General features: G+C 42.8%; 1 protein-coding gene across 6 annotated transcripts in view; it reads left to right on the forward strand.

Moving 5' to 3' along the window:
- The window catches only part of ATP8A1 (ATPase phospholipid transporting 8A1), a 1,017,459-nt gene that overhangs the window by 671,946 nt on the left and 326,719 nt on the right, over window positions 1-18,794 (forward strand). For all 6 annotated transcript variants that reach the window (XM_085642166.1, XM_085642168.1, XM_085642167.1 and 3 more), the window contains 2 exons: window positions 5,280-5,354; window positions 5,446-5,568. In XM_085642166.1, coding sequence (XP_085498292.1) covers window positions 5,280-5,354; window positions 5,446-5,568 — 198 coding nt within the window. The remainder of the gene's footprint in view (window positions 1-5,279; window positions 5,355-5,445; window positions 5,569-18,794) is intronic.

An 18,794-nucleotide genomic window follows, 5' to 3' on the forward strand; every position in this document is an offset into this window, starting at 1 on the left:
GGGTGCCCTGGGTGGGCTTCAGGGCAGCGAGGATGAAGAGGCTGGGCCCCAGGGGTTGTGGTCCCTGGGGCCAAAATCAGCCATGGGATGGGGGCCATGCAGCTCCCCTCCCCTCTGTAGTAAGGAGGGGTTCTTTTCCTTGTCATTTCCTGGTGAGAGGAGAGTCCATGGTATGTCCTTTAAATTAGCTAGTGTATGCCATTGTGCAAATCACCTGGAAACTTCTTCCATTTGCCCCTGCATAGTCCACGTCAGTAGAATGCAAAGGTCTTCCTGTCTTGGATGATGGACAGCTTAAGAAAAGCGACCACAGCACATTTCTTGCGGAACGCTATTTTGAGTATGCTTGATCACGCCTGTTCGGAGTTTCAGTGCCAGGTGTTTGACCTATGGTGGAAAATCAACGCGAACGGCACCATGCGCAGCGCAACAGGGCGCTGCTTCTTTTCTGCATCTTGAGTAGATTTTCTACTCGAGCTGCAACTTTCTCAACATGAGCAGAATGTTTCTCAATGTGAGCAGTTACGAACACCCGTGACCACCCGCATTGAGAAATCCGACCTTGCATTGAGAAATTTCTCTGGGAGGTGGATTTTCCCTTCTTGCGCTCGGCAACATGACATTGGGGAGCGCGAGCGAGGAAAAAACTCAGCTTGCGGAGTTTTTTGGATCTCCACATGCTCCACGAAGTGCTGAAAACTCTGCAAACCGAGCGGACTTGACCGCCGGGCTTACTCTTTACTAGAAAACACATCCAGGTTTGTGGACATTTTTCTATTCCCTTATGTGGCCAACTTGCCATCATATATATGTGACTCAATGGATTTTCTGAACTGTATTAGTGGAATACCATGGAAATCAAAATTCACATCTATTATCCACGAAGATGGCCTGAGAGCTTGTGAATATTTCTAAGGACACGTTCTTTGAGTCTGCTTAACCATACACATATGCTCCTAGATATGATGTCCTATTGTCTGACCAATAATGTGTTTATGTTTGATGGAAAATTTTACAAACAAAACAGAGAGATAGCTATGAGCACCTTGTTTGCGCCAACGAATGCGAACCTAACAATGGGGTCCTAGGAGGCAGAGTGTATCTGGACAGAAGAGAATAATGCAAGAATGAAGAAAGTTGTCCTTTGGATGACCTGTTTTTAATATGTGAAAGAGGAATAGAGGAGCTTGAATGTTTTTTACAATCTTTGAATCAGAACTTCTTGAGATTAAAATTCACTTATAACATCAGTAAGAATAAAATTGACTACTTGGACATTCAAATATATATAGAAAATGGGAATATCTGCACAACTATGTTTTGTAAACGGACTATGTGCAACAGCATTTTTGCTGACAATAGTACCCATCCAAAAACTCTAAAATGGAGCATGCCATATGGATAGTTTCTGAGGATCTGAACAAACTGTTCAGAAAATCTAGAATATGAGGCACAAGTCACTGAAATGTATACAAGGTTCAGGAGGCGTGGCTATCCGGTGACTCTCCTAGAGCGAAGAAGCAAAAAAGAGAAAATCTACTTGTTCCAAAAGCATCTAGGAAAAGTAATGAGACCAGTGAGGCGGTAAGGTTCATCACGGATTTCAATGTGCCAAATCAAGCCATTAATGTAGCACTAGGAAATCATTGGAAACTGTTGAGAAAAGATGAAGATCTTATCAACATCACTTACAGGAACGCACCTTCTTTAGGTGATCTATTAACTCAGTTACTTCACCAGATAAGGAACAGGAGCAGAAAGGGAGAATTGGCATAAGACTAATTGCTTTGTGAAATGCCACAAATGCAAGGCCTGTCAAATGGACAAAACCTGATAGACATCAGAACTCTTAATGGTACAAGGAAAAAGATCAAGGAAAGGATACTGTGTGAAACGACACATGTAGTATACATTCTGGAGTGCAGATGTGGTAAACAATACATTGCCAGCACAGTGAACAAACTTAAATTACACATTCTCCAGCATATGAAAGTGATTTCGAACAAATACTTTTCATATGTAATGTGCAAACATATTTGGACAGACATGATGGAAGATTGAGTCATTTTACATTTTCTGGCATTGAACACATTCCGAAAAAGGCTAGAGGAGGAGATTATGATCTAAGAAAGGCAGAATAGAGATGGATTAACTGTTGGAATTGAAATTCTGTGGGGCTTGAATACAGATGCTGAATTATATACGTGTTTATGAGATTGCCAATAGGTCTTGATGATGAACGTATTAGGGCATAATTGAGTATTTAAACAAAAGCCATGAGTATGCTCCGATCTTGTAGGAAATGCATGCTCGTTGCCATTTTTTGATCTGGTTTTATATTTGAACATCTGGATTTTAACTTGAAGGAGTGTTCTGGCCTTTTGATATGGAGTGGGTTAACAGGAGGACATTTAAACAATGAGATCATAGTCTTGATACTTGACAGAGAGAAGCACCTCCATACTTTACATGCATTTGCACAAATGATAGTAAACTTTGGGGAAGAGAGAGTCTTGTTGCTAAATGACTGCCGGATATAGACATGGGGACAGATATATGCACACATAACAATTAAGTACTGTATATTGTACAGACATTTACTTAAATCTTGCACTTTGACATCGAGTACTGTATAGACAACGATATTGCAAAGTTTGCACACTATAAAAGCAGTGTTTAGTTATATCTATACATTATGTATACAAAAGACTACTGTATACTATATAAATATTGATTTAATACTTGCGCTTTAGCAATGAGTACTTTATAGATAGTGAGATTGCAAAGTGTGAACATTATAAAAGTACTGTATAGTTATCGTCATCAGCTTTTGAGTTTAAATGATGAGCAATGCATAGAGATACAATTTTTGGCGCTGGCACTTTCCTTTATGCTATAAGTTTACCTGGGGCAAAGAAGGTGTTTGGTACAAGTGAAAGTTCAACCGAGGCTTAGTACTGTCATGAAGTACACTTTTTATAAGCATGAAATTATGCATGTAGAAATTAAAGGCAGTCCCCTCTTCCACTCGTTCCCCTTTCTCCTCCTCTTTCCCTCCCCTTTTTCCTCTTTTTGTTAGGTTTTTGTCTTTAATTTGACAGGAACATTGGATGTTAACATCGAGGGGGAATACGTTTTGTGATGTGTAGATGATAATTCAGAAAACATTTTTTTTGCTTTAATCTATGAGATCATACACATATGTAGAATTATAAAATCGTGTACTTTACAATTACAGGGAAGAATAGAATGAGCTGATGTAAAAATTACCAAAGGATAAAGGAGTTATGTAGTTCAGTTCCTTGGAAATATACATTTGGTTTTATTCAGGTGGTGGGGAACAGGGCTGGTGCCCTTTAAATATGGCACTCTAGACACTGACTCTTGACCCAGTTGAAGGCTTCGGCAGAAACGCGTACGTCTGCTTTTCTGGCGCACATGCACTTTGCAAATGAAGAAAAAAAGGTAAAAACTCAAGTAAAGATTGCGGCTGAAAAATCCACATACCTTCGTGTGTGCCGTCTTACTGTGTTGCCCGTGGCTGACTAGTTGGAAGAATTACAAGGCAGTATCCGGGAGTGAGTGTTCTCTTTTTACTATATACATATATAGTAAAAAGAGAACCGGGTTCTGTATAGGTATCTTAGGGTTCTTGTGACATTGACAAACTGCCTGACCTCAGGCCTTGTAGTTTATGATGTCGCCAGAACCCTTCATTATTTTGTAATCTTAATGTATTTGAACTGGCAATTATTTCTATAAATGTTGATGCAAACATCACTGCCTGCCTTGTATGCGGGGGCAATTACCTTTTTTCTCGTCCTTCCTGTATTTGTTGTGTCCTTTTATACATGTGACTTCTGAGCCAATAAGCACCTTAAGTATGTGTTTTTATGAATATTTCATGCACTATTTTTTTTTTAAACACATTTTTATTGTCAAGTGGCACATATATTGCAGGGCCCTGTACCCCAGGGGCAACCGCAGAATCAAAAGCAATTAACATTGACTTTGACATTTTACAAAATAGTATCAAGAAAAAATTAAGGGCAATACAAACAAAATCAAAATCCCCCTCCCTCCCAACCCTCCCCCCGATCACACCACACACCAACTCCAGTCGGATCCATTCCAATGTTAGAATAAGAAATACCCACCAGGATTCCATCGTCCATCACTCTCTCTACAACTTCCCCTATGGACCCTATCCTACAAATGCGGGTCCCTCCCTGACGGGACCGGATCCAGGAGCAATCCCCTATACTCTGCCCACCTTCTCCATATTTTAAAATGTTTGAGGGGGCATTGAAAATGGGTTTCTCTAGGCCCATTCAGAAGTCCAGGCCATTCTTCCAGGCCGATAGTGAGGGGGGACCCGGTGCCTTCCACACCCTTGCTATGTCTCTTTTGGCTAACGTAAGACTCAACAGCAGCAAGTGACGTTTGGAGACATTGCCGCCTATCCCCCCCATAACATGTAACAGCGCTAACTTCGGCTGGCAAGGAAGATCCCAGCTTAGCACCTCTGATAGGCACTTGAAGACTCCCCTCCAGAAACGATCTAAAGAGAGACACTGCCAGACCGTATGTATTAACGTACCCTCTTCTCGCTCACATCGAAGACACACAGGTGAGGCAATCAACCCCGCACTCCACAGACGCATACATGTATAATAGTGAATATTTCATGCACTATTGATGTAATGATTGTAATATACTTTGTGGTGTTTATTCAGATCTATGTTTTGCAGTTCATATGCTTTGCTATGCACACTTACTGGTTGGTAAAGTTCCAACCAAGAATGTAACTGTAGTTCTGGAGCATGCTAGCATTCCGATTTGGTCAGTTGCTGGGCTGCTGCTGAACTCACCAGTCCTGCTAAACTTCAAACTTACAAGTGGTTCTTCGAATGGTGTGTTTCCTCTATACCACAATTGATCTTTTTTGTTCAACTTTGTATAAACTTAAACATATTTATATGTTAAACAGTAGAAAAAACTTTTAAGAACTCGGCATTGCCAAATTTCCACCGCCTTTCTACCGTTATTTCAGCAAACTATTTGTGCATCCACATCTATTTATCTTATAGTTTTGACAGTTCTGTAGTTCCAATTCCTGTATGTGGCTTGAATTCTATCCAACTCCGGAATAAATGCATTTTCTGGTTCCATTTTACTAATTGCTACATGTTGCAGTATTTCTTTACTAAATTTAACGAAGTTCATTTGTATTAGGTAATGTATCCACCATATAACATATTTACCTGTTTCTTTCTCAGATCTGGTTTGCTTTTGTAAATGGTTTTTCTGGACAAATACTCTTTGAAAGGTGGTGCATAGGTCTTTACAATGTGGTAAGTTTATTTTCTGCCTTTAATTTGCCTTTTTCATGAAAAAACAGTCTATTTTAAAACTTCTCAAAACATTTGTTTATATCCACTGTAGATGTTTACAGCTTTGCCTCCTTTAACGCTGGGAATCTTTGAGAGATCTTGTCGAAAAGAGAACATGCTGAAATATCCTGAATTATACAAGTCCTCTCAGAATGCACTGGATTTCAATACGAGGGTAAGAAAAATGTGAACTTTCAAAAAATTAACCGAACTGAATTTACATCAGTTATTATATATAAGTGTATTTATAGCATTTGTAATGTTATCTGTTAGGATCAGTACACACAGAATTGCAGAATTTCTTTAATTGACCATTGCCTTTTATTTCTCTCAATTGTTCATCACAAATTGAAGAATAAATGTTATGCGCATATTTGCTTTCAATAATCAAGTAAGTGAGCTCCTATGTCCAAGCTACTTGTTTCATTGTAACTTTGTTTTAGAAATGAGTGTCAGGAACCAGACTGTAGCACTAGGATGTCTGATCCAGTCTACAAATGCAGAAAGGTTTTCCCGTGAAATACGTTGGGGTACTTTGGTAGCCTGGCTTAAGCAGCAAGGCGCTAGCCCTTGTTGTTGTTTTTTTTAATTTAAGAAATATTTATCAAAATCATTAAGAGGATACATTCATGAAAATGTATTTGAATACAACATTGTAAAAAGGAAAAGTAAAAAGCTGAATTAATAAATATTAAGTGAGGAGGGAGGAAGGAAGGAGGAGGACTGAAATACAAATGAGATAACAATGCATAAACGTCTGACTGTAAGTATCGAAAAGCATGAAGTATAAATCAAACCGTGATAGATAAGAAAAAACTTTGCAAGAAAAAACTGTATCAGGTTGGTTTAAGTACCTCTTGGATGGCAGGCGACACTGTAGAAAATCTTGTGGAGGAGTCATCTAAAAACGGAGTAATTGGCTTCCAAAGTTCTTGCCGTTTCATAACAAGAGACATAGGGTGCATATAAGCAGTATCCAATCTATGATTGTAACAGATTGCATTCCATCATGCTTTTGGTGACAACTGTTTATAATCCTTCCAGTGCTTAGTGTTTTGCTTAAAAGCAACTGCCAACAGAAGGTCAGTTATTTGAACATTATTAGAAACATGAGCCCACACATTGGAGACGCTTCCTAAGAAAACATTTACAATAGAGTAAGGGATGTTTAAACAAAATATGGAATTAATTTGATCCCAAACATGGTGGCAGAAAGTGAAAACATAGGGGCAAGTGAAGATTAAATGTTTGAGTTCAACAGAGTGTGCAGAACATGTCCAGCATGTATCTGGAGTATCTGGATGTATCCTATGTGGAAGAACAGGCGTAAAAAGTCCATTATAAACAAAGAGTGTTTGTGTAGTATTAGCCACACGAGGATTTCCTGATCTTGAGCCAAATCTGTTTCCATGTAGAGATAGACCAGGTATCTTGAAGGTTATTTTCCCAAGCAAGCTCTATCGAGCTTTTAGGGAAATCACTAACCGGATGGTGGAGGAATGAGTAAATAAAAGAGGCCTTTGGATTGGAGTATAAAAGGTTAGTTAAACTAATAGAGGAGGGGGTGTGTGTGAGGGGTTCGAATGAAAAAAGATGTATGATTGAGATGTAATGTTTTGGAGAAGCATACAGTATTTCTTTATTCGATGATTAAAAAACATCATAAAAGCACACATATACAGACAGTTAAAAGTACAATTAAATCATTTTCCAGAAGCCTGACTACAACTACACATTAGTAAACATCACATTTCATTTTAAAAAACAATCAAGTTGGTTCTCTAGTTGCCCTTAGTCGTACCGCAACTCTAATAAAATTCATGATACTACAGAGTGTCAGGGGGTCGGCCGGTTTTTGCAAAAAAATTAATGCATCTTTAGCATGTGCAAATTTCGCTTGCTTTAGGATTCTTACTAAGAATCTGCGCCTATGCATTGAATAAAAAGGACACAAAAGTACAAAATGAAGGGTGTCCTGCGGAGACCTATTGTCGCAGCCGCAGGCACCCTTCTGCTCAATCGATAATGTAAAACCTGGTGGATCAGCCAGTAAGTAAGGTAAAAGATTGAGCCTAAAACGCGCCATTAAAAATCTATCCTGAGCGTTATGCATGAGGTACAAATACGGCTCCATCCCCTCACTGTTTTTTAACAGGTTATGGGCGTTCACGGTGCTTTTAATCCCTTCGGTCCCTGTTCTGCTTTTGCATCTCTGAGACAAGAATAATCTCTTTATAATCAACTTGTCTTGTGACACAATTCTCGTTGGATGTAAGAAGAGATCCTTGCGGCCAAGGTTTTCCAGACTGATCAATACATATTTCAACCATGGAATACTCAAGCTTCTATCCCTTCCCAGGCAGTCATTTATAATTTGTCTACTTAAGGTCGCCTCAGGGTTAAGCCAAGATCTCATCCATGCCAGAATGGGTCTGAGTTTGACCAAATCTTCTAAATATGGCCTCCCTAGTTCTCTATGGGCTATTACAGCAGGGGTGCTCTGTGGAATTTTTAAAATTTAGCGTAGAATTTTATTTTCCTCCCTCTGTAGCTGCTGAATATTTACAAATCCCCACACTTCTGCGCCTTAGATGGCCTTGGAACAACAAATCGCTCCATAAAGATTAATACTTTGCTCGGCGGACCATCGGCCCACTCTACGCCCATAGCCTGCAATAGCACCGTTGGAGGATATCAACGTGCAACAGCGTTCCTCAACCAGGGGTTTGAATTGCAAGGAGCCATCGAACAATAGGCCCAGATACGAAAAGGCCTGAACTTTTTCTAGTGTATGGCTACCTATTTTGTAAGAAAAATTATTACAGGGTTTATTACCAGCCAGCATCACATATGACTTGCCCAAGTTCACCGATAGGTCTAAGTTTGCCATGAACTTTACAAAACCATCTATTAGCAGCTGTAGGCTCTTAGGGGTACGTGCAAGTAGGACCGCGTCATCAGCGTAAAGGAGAACTGGGATGGGACGAGATCCTGCGCATGGGCAATCAGTTTTTAAATTGATCAGGTACTTCTCTAGGTTGTTAATGTAGAGTGAGAATAAAAAGGGGGCCAAAATACAACCTTGCCTCACCCCACTAGTACATGGGAAGGATTCCGTCAGCCCTCCCTCCATGTTGTAGCGTACTCTTGCTGAAGTGTCCCTATGTAGTTCCCTCAAGATGTTAATTCGGCCCAAGTCAATCCCCAAGTGTGTCATCATGGACCACAGTTTGTCCCGATTTACATGGTCAAAAGCGGCTGCCAAGTCCATGAACCCTAGATAAATGGCTTCATTGCTGGCTTTGGTATATTTCGCTACCAGCATATACAGGTTCAAACATTGATCACTTGTGGATCTCCCTGTTCTAAAGCCGTACTGCGTGTCCGAGATAATGTTATTCTCCTCCGTCCACTCGGTCAGGCGGTTCAAGATTGCCCGGCCCAATATTTTGGCTGACACATCAATCAATGAGATTGGGCGGTAGCATTGTGGGCTGTCCCTGTTCCCCTTTTTAAAAATCGGGATGATTATGGCCGTTGACCAGGTTCGGGGAAAGCCCAACCCAATAGCAGCATTTATCACTCTCGTGAGTATTGGGGCCCATAGCTCAATATTACTCAGGAACAAATCTGGCGGTGTCCCATCAGGGCCAGGGGCCTTATTTTTTGTCAGGCCCTCAATTCCCACTGTGATTTCTTTTAAAGTGAAATAAACATCCTGCCCTAGCTTGGTTGTCCCTCTCTCCTCTAAACTGGGTGCTGTGCCATAATTGTACAATCCCTTAAAGTGTGTAAGCCACTGGTCCGGGAGAATATTTGTCCCAATCACTGGTGCATTCTTATCCTGGAAACAGGGTTTATTGATTATTCTCCAGAACTCAGTGATGTCTCTCCTTTCTGCGGCCTCTCTTAAGTTAGCCCAAGCTTCGCCCTGTAGAATTCCTTTCCTTCTCTTAATCTCTTTCTTATACCTCAATCTGCACTGGGCTACTTTTTGTTTATCCCTTGGCCTTTCCTTAAGACTACCTTTAAGGTCCCTTAAAGCGCGGGAACAGTCCCCATCAAACCATCTCGGGCAATCAGTTCTCCTTATTGGGGCACTAGTTTTTAAAAGCCCATCCACCAGGTTGGTTATCTCCCCAAATGCTTCAATTAACGGTAACCCCTCCACTGTGGGATCAAGACAGCCATCAATGAAGGTTTTCCCTCTATCCATAAGGGATTTATAAAAGTGTTCCCCATCTATCTTTGACCACCTAAGCCGCCTCCCCTGGTCTGTTGCTCTCTGATCGATGCCACCCGACTGTTCCCTGCCAGACTGGGGCTGATAAAAAAGCTCCAATACCACATGATTGTGGTCACTAAAAGGACTCCATTCAATCCCTGCGGCTATGACCCTAAGCTTTAGGGGGCTAGATAAGACAATGTAGTCAATGAATGACGAACAGCCTCGACCCTTAAAGGTGGAGGCGAGCATCCCATCTTTGTCCAAAGCCATCATATTCATGGTGTGCACCAAATCATGAGTGTCTACAACTTTGGTGAAAGCCAAGCCTTCCTGAGTGTGGCAAAAGTGAGGTCCATTTTTGACTGGGCAATGGGACCAGTCGGCATCAGTGGGAAGTAAAGCCGGGCAGAGGTGGCAGTTAAAATCGCCCATGACTAGAATAGCAGGGGCTGGTGCCCCCTTGCTCACTTCCATCTCTTGGTTCAACCTGTGATCCAATTCCAGGGGGAGTGGATTGTTATCTCCAGGGGACCCATTATTATAAACATTAAACAGGATTAACTTTAACCCTTTGCCCTTGAACCATACGGCCTGAAGGTTCTGCGAGGACCAGTTCGTGCCTTTCCACGATCCCTGTAGATTTAGGTCCACATATATTGACAGGCCACCCCTTGCTCTGCCTGATCTTGATTTTTGGGCTTGGACAAAGAAGCATTTGTACCCAGGCATTTGAAAGAGACTGTTGTCAACCACCCAGGTCTCCTGGAGGCTAATTATCTGAAACTGATTTATGTACTGGCCTCCATTCACAGTTATTGAATTTATTTGCCAAACCGGCTATGTTCCAGGAGATAAGTTGTATCCCTCCCGAAATTTTGTGTGTGCCAGCTATGCCTGCCGGGTTAGGTGATATATTTGACAATCCCGTCGTTATTCCTAGTGCTATTCCACTACCCCGTGGTTTATGCTCGCTGCTCTTTTCCCTTGTCTTACTCAATGCTACGGTATCTCCCCCCCTTGGTGCGGTTAGCTGTAATGAGGATTTGCCAAGGCTCTCCCCCCTACAATTACACGGGATTTCGGCATTCTCCCGTTGCCGGGGGGTTAATAAGGTGTTTGTATTGTCTCTATTGCAGCCTCTTGTGGATCCTCCGGGGTCATGTTCCTCTCTTTCCATCTATACCAGGGATCTGCTGTGGGTGAGGAGCTATTGAGTCAATCGTTCTCCTCAAGCGATGTCAGGGGGCTAAACCTATTTTGCCAGCTTGAGGGTCCAGGGTACCTTGCTCTAGGGCCGTCGCCAACATGCCCCTGGGCCCTATAATTATTGGGTCTCTCTATGTGTCTCCCCACTGATAAGGTTTCATAAGGTGCTACGTACCTGGGATAAAAATAGCCCAGTGGTAATGATTGTATACCACTAGAGTAATTAACTGACCTGTGCGACATAATATGTTCCACAATTCTTTTGTCCCTAAAGTTAACTATAATGCAGTTACCCGCAATGTCCTTGCGTCTAGAGCCTACCCAGTCTACCCTTCTGACATGTAGTATTTCCCCACTAGCGTTATCATTACTAGTCAAAGGTTTATTGATGTGAAGCCAATATGTGACCTTGTTGTGTAAGTCTACGTGTGTCTCGTTCTGGTCACCCCTTAAATCTGGTGCTCCTGCAAGCACTATAACATAAGGAGAGGCTTCCGGTGGGAGATTAATTGTCGGCAGGGGCCTGGGTGGCATCGAGGGGACATCAGGATTGGACTGCTTTGGTGTTTGCACCCTTTCTGTTCTGTGTTGTTTTGTTATTTGTGGTGCTGATGACATTTGCTCGGGTAGGCCCTGATCATTCTGTGGTGCCCTAGTATTTAAAGTGGGGGCTCTATCCTGTTGTGCCGAGTGGGTCATTACTTCTGGAGCCAGACTCCCTTGAGATTGGCCGGCGTTCTGCCCCATCGGTTGGATAACCGGTTGTGGGCCTGTGTTGGTATCATACATCACTATACAATTATGCTGTTCTCCTGTATTTCCCAAAATCCTACTTCTATTTTTTACCTCATTTAGGATTTTGTCCAGCCTACTAGCCAGCGGTTTTATTTGGGTTACTATAAATGATTCAAGGTAGTTTTGTAAGTCTAACACAATCTGCGTCGCCCATAAAGGTGGAACTGATTTCTGGACCACCTTGTCTGCCTGCTCACCCCTTGCTCTGCTTCTTGTTTCATTTAGGGGAATACTGGCACTACTTTTCCTCACTTTCCGTTTTTTCCGGTATACCTTCCGTGTCCCAAACCTTTGTGGTAAGTTGTTAGAGTCTGATACCCCCGTGTTTATCCCAGTATCTGGCTGCCCACATGGGAGATCTAGGTCCAGTATTTCTGGAGAGCAAAAGGGAGAGATAGTCATGACTTCGCTTACTGGACCAAGTGATAGAGTAGGGGAGACCGGCAGAGGGATTAGAGACAAACGTCTCTCTGTTCGCTCAATTTCGCATGATACAGCCCCAATAGCTTTCTGTAGCATGCGATCAATAGCCGTAGGCTTTGAGGCTGGAGATGGGATTATACATATTTCAGGTGTTTGCAACTTGCGCAAGATCGGGGAATTGCATTTCGCCCTCGCCGCTCGGGTTTTAACCTTACTTGCCATAGTGTTAGCACAAATAGCACAAAAGGCCTCCTAACAGTCAGTGTCTTACCTCAATTTGGGTGCTTATTTACAATATGCAACGTGACATATGTGTGTCCATGTCCATAGTCTCTAGCGCAAACACTTTTCTTACTTGAAATAGATCTCACGAGGGGTGGCCCGGCCCGGCCTCCTTTGGCCCCTGACGGCCACAGACGGCCCGCCCTCTGCCCGGGCTCAGCCCGGCGCTGCCCGCGCGCGTCCCGCGACGCGGAGGGGGCAGGCGATCTTTATGCGCCTCCGGGCGCTCTCAAGGAGGAAGTGGGCGGAAGCAGGAAGTCACAGGGCAGCTGGGAGCTGTAGTCTCCCCCCACGGTGGCCGCGTAGTTCAACAAACGCAGGCAGCGGAGGAGAACAGACAGCGTGTGGACCCCAGCAACAACGGTGGCAATGTCAGCTCCACGAGGTAAGCGTTTTGAGTCCCCCGCTCCACCGAGGGGCAGGCGATCTTTATGCGCCCCCGGGAGCTCTCAAGGAGGAAGTGGGCGGAAGCAGGAAGTCACAGGGCAGCTGGGAGCTGTAGTCTCCCCCCACGGCGGCCGCGTAGTTCAACAAACGCAGGCAGCGGAGGAGAACAGACAGCGTGTGGACCCCAGCAACAACGGTGGCAATGTCAGCTCCACGAGGTAAGCGTTTGGAGAAGCATACATTTATGATAAGAAGCAGATGATAAACCAAGCATTGTTGAAGCTTCTGAGAAAGATATAAAAGAACTGTTATTATACAGTTGTTTGACCCAAAGTAACCCTTAAGTGCTCCAAGAGGGCGAGTAGATAGGTCTATTATTTAGTTGTATAAAATGGTTATGCCACATGGAAGACTCCAAAAAGGTTCCTAAATTTGTAGGGTGACTTTTAATAACAGAGATCAATAATTTGTGTATGTCAAGAAATCGGGGTACATATCTTCCGAGGTGTGCGCATAAATTTAAGGATTTCGCTGATAAACTATGCTACCATATGCCAAGAGCATATAGGTCTAATTTTTTTAGATGCTGAAAAAGCATTTGATCGTGTATCGTGGTCCTTTTTGTGGGCTACAATGCGAAAGATGGGGTTTGGTCCCCAATTTTTGTTAGCATTGCAGACTATGTATAAACGACCGCGGGCAAGAATTTGTACGATGGGGAAAGAGTCATCTTTTGTATATATATCTAGGGGCACTTGGCAGGGATGCCCCTGTTCGCCTCTACTTTTTGCTATTTACATTAACCCATTGTTGCAAATACTGGAGACCACCAATGGTATACAGTCGAAGGTAGTGGGGCAATATCAGACGCGTGTCCTCGCTTACGCTGATGATATAGTGGTAGTGACATCTGACCCAGAGCAAGCACTAAGGGAGATCGAGACACAGACTCAGCAGTATGGGGAAGTTGCTGGATATAAGCTAAATGTTTCTAAAACCCAGGTTGTTTGTACTGAGGGACTTTGTCCTGGCGATGTCCGTGTCACACCTGAAGCGAGATATTTGGGTATAAAGATCAGGATGTCACTTCAAGAGATAGTTGAAGTGAACTGGGCAGATATACTTGCTGCTGCAAAAAGTCAATTGGAAAAGGTAGAGTGTCTCCATTTATCAATGGTAGGACGTCGCAATGTTTTAAAAATGTGTATACTCCCCCCGTGTAATGTATTATTTTAGGACGGTATTGCTAGAGCTGACACAAGTACAATTAATGCAGCTCCAGTCTATTGTAGATAGGTTTATATGGGGGTGGAAGAAAAATCGACGTGCTTCAAAATACATGACGCTTCCACTGACACGTGGTGGATGGGGGGTGCCGAATTTTGTCTTTTATTATCTAGTTTGCGTTTTGCAAAATATGCAGTATCTGGTGATTCGGGCTGAACCAAGACCATAGATTTGGCTCAAGATCAGGAAATCCTTGTGTGGCTAATACTACACAAACACTCTTTGTTTATAATGGACTTTTTAAGCCTGTTCTTCCACATAGGATACATCCAGATACTCCAGATACATGCTGGACATGTTCTGCACACTCTGTTGACCTCAAACATTTAATCTTCACTTGCCCCTATGTTTTCACTTTCTGCCACCATGTTTGGGATCAAATTAATTCCATATTTTGTTTAAATATCCCTTACTCTATTGTAAATGTTTTCTTAGGAAGCGTCTCCAATGTGTGGGCTCATGTTTCTAATAATGTTCAAATAACTGACCTTCTGTTGGCAGTTGCTTTTAAACAAAACACTAAGCACTGGAAGGATTATAAAGAGTTGTCACCAAAAGCATATTGGAATGCAATCTGTTACAATCATAGATTGGATACTGCTTATATGCGCCTATCTCAGTTAAGTCTAAGTTACGGAGATATCGCTCTATAATACCCTGCGCCACAGGATCTTGAGTATATAATTCTTTATAATATGAATGAAGTACCTCTATTATGCCTTCCATAGTCTCAACTACACCCCCTTTACCATCTTCCAAAATATCTATTCGCTGTGAGGTTTGTCTGCCCCGCAGCCTTTGAGCTAAACATCTGCCAGTTGTCTCCCCATATTCATATCTTTCTGTCCTATAGATTTTAAACTGAGCAGCAATTTCTTGGCTCCATATCCCATTGATTCTAGCCTTGCAACGGGCCGTCTTAGCTTGCATCTCTTTACTATCCACATTTGCTCTAACCGCTTGAATAAGTTCACATTCAGCCTTCTTTAATTCCTCACATAAACCCAGCATTTGTTCTTTCTGTTTTTTCTGCTTAGCCCAACCATAACTAAATGTTTCACCCCTTAGCCCTGCTTTCAAGGAATCCCAAATCATTGGTTGAGCTGCCGATCCTTTATTACTCTCTAGAAACAATGTAGCCCACATTTGAATATGATGATTATATTCCTCATCACTTAAAAGTTTTTTATTAAATGTGAAAGGTCGCTGCTCCCTTGAGAGGGTAAAGCTAACAAGATCCATAACCACAGGTCCATGATCAGATGAAATACGGGGCCACACCTGTATCTTTGAACCCACAGTCAAAAAACGAGGTGAAAAAATATAATCTAACCGAACAAACTTATTATGTGGGGATGAATAAAATGTATACCCAAGATCCCCGTCTCCATGATTCCCTACCGTCCATCCATCAACTAATCCATGATTCTGTAACAATTGTTGCAAAGCCCTAAACACTTTAGGCTTACGCCCTTTGTAATTAGTAAAATGTGGTTCCCATGTCTGTACTTCCCCATGTATATTAAAGTCCCCAACTAGTATCAATGGGGTCCCCCAAAGAGCCAGCTCAACATTTAAGAAGTCCAAAGTCTCGGCCTCTTCAAAATTCGACCCATAAACTGCGCATAGCACAGTCTTAATCCCCACCTAAAATACATTCAGTAATAGCCCATCTCCCAAAATTATCCACCTTCTCTTTACCCGTACTAGTTATACCATGACGCGCCATAATCGCCACCCGCTATTCATAGTAGATTGCTTGGAAGTTGATGATAATTTAAATCCCAGCTCAGATAATGTCCTACGATTATCCCAGGGGACATGTGTCTCTTGCAAACAAAGAATATCTGGGTTAATTAACTGCAACTCAGCAATAACACGCTTCCTCTTAAGAGCATTGTTTAACCCACAAACATTAAATGTACATATGCGCAGCCTCCTATCTGCCATTGCTATATGAATACCACATGGCCATCAATATTTCCGAAAAATACATTCTATAATTCCTACACCTCATGCTATGAACTGAATTTTTACCCTTTACCACCTTCCCACCCAATTCTCTACTCCCCAGGTGACCCTCTAGACCCCCCTGACACCATCCCACAAATCCCCGCCACCCACCCTGACTGTGACCCTCCCCAAACAATAGGGCTTTAAGGCCAATTGTCCTTGTGATGCTTGGTGAATAGCCCACTAGTACTCGCCTCTCCCGCATCATTTATATATATAAGTATATACAACTAAGAAAGAGAAAACAGAAAGCAGACAAACAGAAAATAGCAAAAACTAATCCAAAAAGAGAATTTTGTTGTTCAATATAATGTCCATTGCCTAAATAATTATCCTCAGCCCAAAGATAGAAGATATTCTTTGGCTACAACATCAGAAGTAAAGAAGCAGGTCTGCCCCCTGTTTACAATCTTTAAAGTATCTGGTTGTAATAGAAAAGCTTGTGCGTTTTTTGCTTGAAAAGGAGTAATCAACTGCCGCAACTGCCATCTCTTCTCCACTGTAGAATGACAGTAATCAGGTCTCACAAAGAATTGCGTCCCTTTACCAGCTCTCTTCTTATTTGGTCTGGCCAAATCGTATAGTGCTTGCCTAGCCAGAAGATTATTGAGGGAAATCAGAATAGCCCTTGGTTGTTGCAATACTTGCCCACTCCTTACGGGCCGTTGTCGAAACGGAAACCTATGTGCCCGCTGTATTTCCTGCGACCAGTTCCATTCTTTCAACTCAGGCAATGCTTCCTCAAACAGCTCGACTACAAATTTTCGGGTGTCTTGCCCCTCAAATCCTTCTGGCACCCCCAAAATACGCAGATTGTTACGACGCAGGCGGTTTTCTAAATCGACCAGCTTATCTTGCATATCAGCTTTATTGGCTTTTATGTCTGCAACAGCATCCTTTTGAGCCACCATCTGATCTTCTAGCATCGAAATACGGGTCTCTGCTTCCCCATCCGGGCAGTAAAGTCGATGCAAGTTTTTGCCAACCGTCTAACTGTATTTTGCAGCTTTCTACATGCAGTATGTGTTTTTAAATTTTCTGCTTGCGTTTCCAACCTGTGCGCTGAGATTAATCTATGAATCGCTTCCAGTGATGCATGACCTTGTATCTCCTCTACCGCGCCCCCACTGGCTTGGTCAGATAAGTCGAGACCTTCGAGCAGCGGCCCTCCACTGGAGAGTTCCCAATCAGAGGTTTCTATCATTGCTAATCCGGTCGTCCCATCCTTGGCTTTCTTCCGCACAGTTTGTACTTCTATAGACATACCCCCAAAGAAGGATTTTTAATGTGGCTGCCTACCTTAGAGGTAGCATCACCAAGCCCCTCCTCGTGAAGTTGGAGATTTCCTTCTAAATCGGACTCTTCCGATTCTTCCGAATGCTCTGAAAGCGAATAAAATTCACTATCCTTACTACTAATAATAGGTTCATTCCCATCATTTCTAATAATACCAATCTCATCCATTAACGCCGGATCATTAAGAGTATCAATAATGCCCTGGGGTGGTGCAGCATGTTCCAACGGTAAGCCACTCTCCTCAATAGATGAACCAAACAGCTCACCCCCCCCCTTGTTGGTCATTAAGAGTATCAGATTTTTAAGAAACAGTCACAGAAGTCACCGCTTTTTTGCCGGCAGCCGCTTGAAAAATCTGCGATATCTTAGGTGTCCCTTGAACAGTGTCCTGTGGAGTACTATCCTGACACTCTGCGCCAAACAGTTCTTTAGAGCCTTTTGCTGCAAGTGCTGCACATGTTCCTACCGTAGCCTCCCCAGTGACTCTTGTTTTCCCACCTCGAGCAGTTTTAGGTGCTCCAGTAGTATCCAGCAATGTCCCAAAGCACACAAAACCAATCAATAAATTTCAATTCCCCAGCTGTTATATTTTGTTGCTTTTTTTTGTTTTTTTTACACAGGTTTAGTGCAGAGGATTTATATAGGATTGATTGAATAATAAAAAAAAAAAGTTTGTCCAAAGGCTCTTCCCGTCTTTTTTCCCGTACTCTACCAGCTCACAGTCAAAGCCAAGTTGTGTTATTTCACGGAAAGTTTATCAGAAACTTTACCTAAATGCACTGTTCTCTCCAAGCCGGCAACCAACCGTGATTGCACACCCAGCTGCTCTCAGATTTCCAAGCTCAACCACGAGCCCGGCCGCGGGCTGCCGTTAACAATCCAGCTCAGGTGAGGCTGCAATCCGATCCCGCTCCTCCTCAGTGACTACCGTATAACAGTATGGGTGAGCGCGCGTCTGCTGCACATACTTGTACAGCTACGAAAACGGCTACGAAAACATCCACATCGAAGAATCCCAGCGCACGCCGAATATTCCGATGTTATCTTCTACATCGCCGCGTGTCTAACTCCGCAAATTGAACGGGAGAGACGAGTCACCCAGGAGCTCCTCACACACACGTCCATCGTGCGGACGCCATCTTGCCCCGCTCTCTGCGGTTTTGACATAAATAATAAAATATCATCTGCATACGCTGCAGGTTTGATATGTTGAGCATTGTAGGAAAAAACAGTGACGAGCGTTTTGTCTAATTTTGGACAGAAAAGATGCAAGTGCCAAATTAAAGTGCAATGGAGATAAAGGGCATCCCTGCCTAACTCCCCTACCCAAATGAAAGAAAGCAGAAGTAAGACCTTTAGCACAATGGCAGCTAGACTTGACAAGTACCAGAGGGAGCTCAAATGAATGATTTTAGGCCCAAAATCAAACCAACGAAGAGCATGAAACAAAAAGTCCATTTAACCCTGTCAAAAGCCTTCTTAAT

The sequence above is a fragment of the Triturus cristatus genome, chromosome 2_2 (assembly GCF_964204655.1).
Source record: "Triturus cristatus chromosome 2_2, aTriCri1.1, whole genome shotgun sequence".
Taxonomy (NCBI): Eukaryota; Metazoa; Chordata; class Amphibia; order Caudata; family Salamandridae; genus Triturus; species Triturus cristatus.